Source organism: Ananas comosus, unplaced genomic scaffold (genome assembly GCF_001540865.1).
Source record: "Ananas comosus cultivar F153 unplaced genomic scaffold, ASM154086v1, whole genome shotgun sequence".
Classification (NCBI taxonomy): domain Eukaryota; kingdom Viridiplantae; phylum Streptophyta; class Magnoliopsida; order Poales; family Bromeliaceae; genus Ananas; species Ananas comosus.
In genome coordinates this window covers 1-6,436 of record NW_017890756.1, presented here as the reverse complement: position 1 = coordinate 6,436, position 6,436 = coordinate 1, and the positions used below count along the sequence as shown (strand labels likewise).

The 6,436-nt window shown below is 46.9% G+C and overlaps 1 protein-coding gene across 1 annotated transcript; it reads left to right on the top strand.

Annotated features, from left to right (window-relative positions):
- Window positions 1–547: 547 nt before the first annotated feature.
- LOC109704198 lies at window positions 548–1,309 on the top strand. Its single transcript, XM_020224966.1, has one exon. It carries the CDS (start codon window positions 548–550, stop codon window positions 1,307–1,309), a length of 762 nt encoding a protein of 253 aa, XP_020080555.1.
- Window positions 1,310–6,436: the final 5,127 nt, after the last annotated feature.

The window sequence follows — 6,436 nt, the reverse complement described above, 5'->3', positions numbered from 1 at the left end:
AAAGAGAGAGTCTAGGATGGACTTAGGAGATCTAGGTTGGAAACCGTAAGATTATAGGTGCGTGAGTGGAACGTGAACCTATATCGGCGGTGGAAGTTGAATTGATTGGGTCAAAGAAGTAGTGTGTCTCTAGTGGTGACTAGAAATGGATTAAAGTGGTACAAGTTCTTAACTTAAGGCGGTGGTGTTGGCGGCCGACAACACGACACTAAGAGTCTAGAATGCGTACGCTTGTGTGCTTCCGCCCGATTTCAGCGTTAAGTCGCTTTATCTCGTGATTGACGAGGTGATGGTCGAGGTGATTGACCGGGTTATGGCACCAAAGAGACGCCCCGCGACTAGATCCACTCCGGCACCACCCTCTGAGGTGCCTGGGCAGTCGGGATCTAACGAGGTGCGAGAGCTACGCGCACAGATTGCTACGATGGTCGGCGCGATGCAGCGCCAAGGGGACCAGATTGCGAGGCTGTAGGAGTTGGTGGCGCAGCAGGCGTCTGCTCAGGCGGATGATGAGCGACCTGCGCCTCCTCCTGACGCGCCTGTCGTGATGGAGGGCATGGCCACGGCGGCCGTGCCAGTTGCGAGGAGACCCGCGCCGGCAAATGTGGCTACTGGTTCGGGGACTTCAAACCTTGAAGATGTGGCGGCGGCAGTGGAGAGGAAGCGCGCACTTGCAGCTCTCATGATGTTTCAAAAGTTTGATCCGCCAGTGTTCGATGGGGAAAAGGTCGAACCTTGGATGATCGAGTCATGGGTGGACTCGATGGAAACCTTGTTTGAGGACCTCTATACGCTGGAGAGGGACAAGGTGCATCTAGCAACACGTTACCTAGAGCGGACGGCGAAGGTGTGGTGGAAACGACTCAAGCAAGATCGGTCTCCCGACCTTCCGCCGTTGACGTGGGAAGAATTCTGGGGATTGTTGTATGCCAAGTACTTCCCCGATAGTGAGAAGAAGAAGCTCCAGGAGCAGTTCAGAAAGTTGAAACAGGGTAACCGCTCTATTGGAGAGTACGAGCGGGAGTTCTCGCATATTATCGACTGCGTCCCCGAGGTAGTGCGAGATGACCGAGATCAAGCCGATTGGTTCAAGCGAGGGCTCCAGTCCGACATCTATAAGGTGGTACATGCCCTTAAGCTCACTACCTTTACGGAGGTGCTCGACCGAGCGTTATGGGTGGAGCAAGGAAACACTCACATCCGGGAGGAGCGAGAGGCAAACGAAAAGGACGGTGGCAAGAAGTTGGCTCAAGGCGGTTCGGGAGCTCAATCAAAGTCGAGGAAGCCCCCGAAGTATCCGCGAACCTAGTCCAAGAGCCGTGGACCGCAGCGGTGCACTATTTGTGGTGGAAACCATGAGCCGACGACTTGTGGACAACGGGAAGGGAAGTGCTTCACTTGCGGCCAGGCGGGACATATTAGCCGCTATTGTCCAGTGAGGACTTCACCCGTCCCGTCTATTGCATCGGCTCCGGCGACTTCGGCCCACTATGGAGGAGTTCCACTGGCTGCTGGATCGGCAGGACGTGCTATGGCACCGAGTCAACCTGAGATGACGCGATCGGCTCCGAGAGGATGGGTGTTTGCCGCTCAAACCCGAACCGAGGAACCTGCTAAGGTTGAGGAGTGCCATGTGTTGGCAGGTATGGTTTTAATTAACGGAGTTAGCTCCAGGGCTATGTTTGATACAGGTGCTACGCACTCATTCATCAGTAGATCATTTGCACAAATGTATGACATAAGCATCCAGTTGAGTGAAAGCACTTGGCGTGTATCGGGCCCTGGGCGTGATTTTCTCATCCGCAAGGAATGTGCTACATGTCCAGTCCAAGTAGGCGACTGGATAATGTCGATTAGGATGTTATTGTTCAAGAGGTTAAAAGACTTCGATGTCATCTTGGGAATGGACTGGCTCTCGAAGTACTATGCGTTTATCGACTGCAGAAGTAAAGTAATAACGTTTTGAGAACCGGGCCAGGAAGAGTTCACCTATCGGGCCTATAAGAGCTCGCGTTTCGCCGCAATAGTGTCGGCGACGAGGGCGAGGAAGTTGGTCAACAGCGGTTGCGCGGCTTATTTGGCCACCGTTGTGGAGGTCGAGTGGACGACTCCAACACTTGAGGAGTTATCCGTGGTTCGGGAATTTCCAGAAGTGTTTCCCGTGGAGTTACCAGGGATGCCGCCAGATCGGAAGATCGAGTTTGTAATAGACTTGATTCCCGGAATCGCGCCGATTTCGAAAGCTCCTTATCGAATGGCGCCGGCTGAGCTAAAGGAATTGAGAGCTCAATTGCTAGATCTCCTTGATAAGGAATCTATTAAGTCGAGTCTATCACCGTGGGTAGCCCTGGTGTTATTTGTGCGCAAGAAGGATGGATCGTTTCGACTCTGCATAGACTACTGCGAGTTGAATAAGGTGACGATCAAGAATAAGTACCCGTTGCCCCGAATCAATGACTTGTTCGATCAGCTACAAGGGTCGCGAGTGTACTCGAAGATAGACCTCCAGTCTAGCTATCATCAGCTTAAGATTAAGCCAGAGGATGTGCAGAAGACTGCGTTCCGCACGCGGTATGGTCATTACGAATTCACGGTCATGCCGTTCGGGCTCACAAATGCCCCGGCAGCATTCATGGATTTAATGAACCGCGTCTTCCGAGAATACTTGGACTTATTTGTCGTTGTCTTCATAGACGACATTTTGGTTTACTCTGGTAGTGACGAAGAGCATGTCGAGCATTTGCGGATAGTGCTTCAAATTCGACGGGAGGAGAAGCTATACGCGAAGTTTAAGAAATGCGACTTTTGGCTCCGAGAAGTTGCATTTCTTGGGCATGTTATTTCCGAGGGTGGAGTTGTAGTTGACCCGAGGAAAGTAGAGGCGATCAAGGATTGGCCTCGCCTAACAAATGTCACGGTGGTTCGAAGCTTCGTAGGCTTAGCGGGCTATTATCGACGGTTTGTGGAAGGTTTCTTGAAGATTGTAATTCCACTTACTCGTCTGACTCAGAAGGGCACCAAGTTCGCGTGGAGCGACAAATGCGACCGAAGTTTCCAAGAGTTGAAGGAAAGATTAACTTCGACTCCGGTGCTTGGTCTACCGGTGCAAGGTGAAGACTTTGTGGTTTATAGCGACGCGTCCTATTCAGGTTTGGGGTGTGTTCTGATGCAGGGCGGGAAGGTGATCGCATATGCGTCCCGTCAGCTGAAAAGTTATGAGAAGAACTACCCTGTACACGACTTAGAGTTAGCTGTGGTGGTATTTGCTCTCAAGTTGTGGAGGCATTATTTGTATGGTGCGCGTTGTGAGGTCTATACGGACCACAAGAGTCTGAAATACCTGTTCACACAGAAAGAGCTGAACATGCGGCAGCGGCGGTGGTTGGAGTTGTTAAAGGACTATGATGTTACTATCCTTTACCACCCCGGAAAAGCGAATGTGGTGGCCGACGCACTTAGCAGGAAATCAGCAGAGAATTTGGTTATGTTGGTCACACATCAAAAGCCGTTGTGGAGAGAGATGGGCCAAATGGATCTTGAGATTGTAGCCCCGGAGATTCCGTCTATGCTTATGGCTCTTGTTATCCAACCGACCTTATTGGAGAGAATTAAGGGGTTGCAACTTGGGGACCCAAATCTCCAAAAAGTTCGGCGAGACATCGAGAGTAGACGTGGCGGTGATTTCAACGTAGACGCTGAGGGTGCACTTCGGTTTCGAAATCGTTGGTGCGTGCCGAAAAACGAGGAGGTCCGAAAGTCGATTTTGCAAGAAGCGCATCGATCTCCCTATAGTGTCCACCCGGACAACACCAAAATATACCACAATTTAAAGAAGCATTATTGGTGGCCGGGGATGAAAACTGATATTGGACGCTACGTAGCGCAATGCCTTACGTGCCAACAAGTTAAGGCGGAGCTGTCACGCCCCGGGACCGATGCCAATTTGGCCCGACCCGAGCACGTCAAACAGACGCCGAACGGACAGAGTTTTTCCTATCCGCCCAAGGCTCATCATCACATGTTAATTTTTCATCAAATAGAGAAGCACTTAGAGAAATATACACAAACGGTTACCGCGGAGTAAGCAATAGCATTATGAAGAGAAAGGAAATAAATATTCACAAGTAATATGATTCTTTTAGATCGTGATAATTGCATTCATCTAGTCATTGGTATCGCATTTTAATTCATTATCATTTCATCATTTTCTTTTTACATACAGTTTTCCCTGCAAAATAAGTTTTACATTCTTTTTCTAATTCACTAATACATCATAGTACAAAGATGATCATAAAGTACTTTTCTACAAAAATGAAACTAAACATCGTGGCCTCTGACGTAAGGCAGCGATCCTTTACTCGGTCGATCGCCGGCTGCTCGGTCCCGGCTTCCTGTGGAAAAATAGTGGGAGTGAGAACTTACAACAAGTTGCCAGTGGGTTATCGGCCGCTCAACATTCCCGACTTTCCTATATGATTAATCAGGCATAATATGAAGAAATAGGCATGTAAATAAGTAAACCAAACTATACTTATGTATATTGCTGAAAAATTAGAAGATTCGGCTCAACATTAAATAATGAGGTTATTGCATGTTCTTTATTCTTTGCACTTTACACTTTGTTCTTGTTCTTTGTACTTTTGTTCTGTTGCTCTTTGTTCTTTATCTCAAGGACTAAACCGGGGGTTTCGCCACATTTAACTCTTGTCACATTAAGTCCATCATGCAGGAATCAGCGGTAGGACCGTCTCTTAACGTATACTCAACCGGATGCATAACTCCGGAGCGCATCGCCGAGAGGCAGACGGACGCGACACGCCGTCGAGTCAGAAAACTCTAGCAAGTATGATATCGAATCCTAATCAAAGCGATTTTATAGATTCAAATCTTGACTTGTTACACAAGCTTGTGTTCTTTACAGATACTTATAATGTTTGAAACTCAATGCGAATCAATTGCTTTACATTTCTTTTACTTTTGCTAAGTCTTAGCGAATAGTATATTTTGTTGCATTCTTACTTTTGGCTACCTCTACACTTCCGTGTTCTTTATTCCCCACTATATGCTTTAACTTATAACATTGTCTTTTCTCATTCTATTCATTAATGGCTTCTTTTGACATAATGCTAACTTCGTGTCTCTTTGCTATACATTTTTCAAATGCCACCGATCATATTGTATGTGGCACACTCGTGATCTTTGCTCACTTGGGTGCTACGATATAATCTCTCATGCATACATCTAGGTTTTTGACATTATTAGTGTTCTCAATCATCTTCATTATGCAAGTTGTGCTACACAATGCATGCAATCTAATTTCGATCATACTTAACCTAAAATGCTTTGAACAATATGAGTAGAAAATTATCTCAAAGAATAGACACATTAGGCAATAGAAGTGAAGTTTCAATAGTTTGAGGATTAGCACAGCCAACTGGTAGGGTCTCTTTGGTGCATCGATGATTTTCTCAGGATTTAGCATCTTCGTTCTTTACCTGCAGGACAAACGAAGCGGAGGAATGGCATTTTGCCATAATTTATCGATCTTCTACGTACCGAAGCGCACAAAGGAAATACTCTCAAGGTGGCTGACACAAAACAAGCAAAGCCAAAGGCCATAGCTCAGATGACATATACAAAAACTAGGGTTTGATCTCTTGTGGAAGCATTTAGTTATTCATACTCTAATAGTCCATTAGAACCATCCCTTAGCTCACTCAAACCTAGTTTGAATTTCACCATGAGAGGTGGTCCAAGTTCACTCTATAAGCAAATTATGTTTTGATCTTTTTAGAAGAAAAGAAGCTTCAAACTCTTTAAACATTCATTAAAACCCAATTCTAGGTCATTCAAAACTCATTTAGTGTCTTACTAACTGGATCAAGCCTTACTTGTAAGCTTCCTTTGTTGCAATGAGGAATAGTATGAAGACCTACCTTTGCTCCTTGATCTATCTTATTCACTTCTTTTCTTTTACTCTTCTTTTTCTTCCTTCTTTTCTTCTTTTGATTTCTAGAGAGGAGGGACAGAGAAAGAGTTTGGACGGGGAGTGTGAATGAGAGAAAAGCCCTAGACATCATAGGCGATCAATTGGGTTGCAAATGCAATAAAACCCTCAACTTTAACACTGTGCACGGCCTGAATGGCAGTTTTCGAGGCAGAGACCGTCTCCGCCGAGCAAGGGACCGGTTCATCCCGAACGTACACACTGCGCGAGCAGAGCGCTACGCTGCGATGCGACCGGTTCTCTGCGATGGGACCGGTCTCGGGGGAGGTCTCTCAGGAGAGACGGTTCCGAGAGCATGAATCTTCCAAGGACTTAGCGATTTTCGGCTGTTCTCATTTACACGGTTTGGGGACGGTCTCTCCACGAGGACCGGTACGAAGCTGAAAATTCTGCGCTTTGGAAATTTGATTCTTTAGCTATCTTCTTATT

Excerpts from the sequence above, each read along its gene's own strand:
- LOC109704198 (XM_020224966.1), top strand. The coding sequence starts at position 548 with ATGGAGGGCATGGCCACGGCGGCCGTGCCAGTTGCGAGGAGACCCGCG.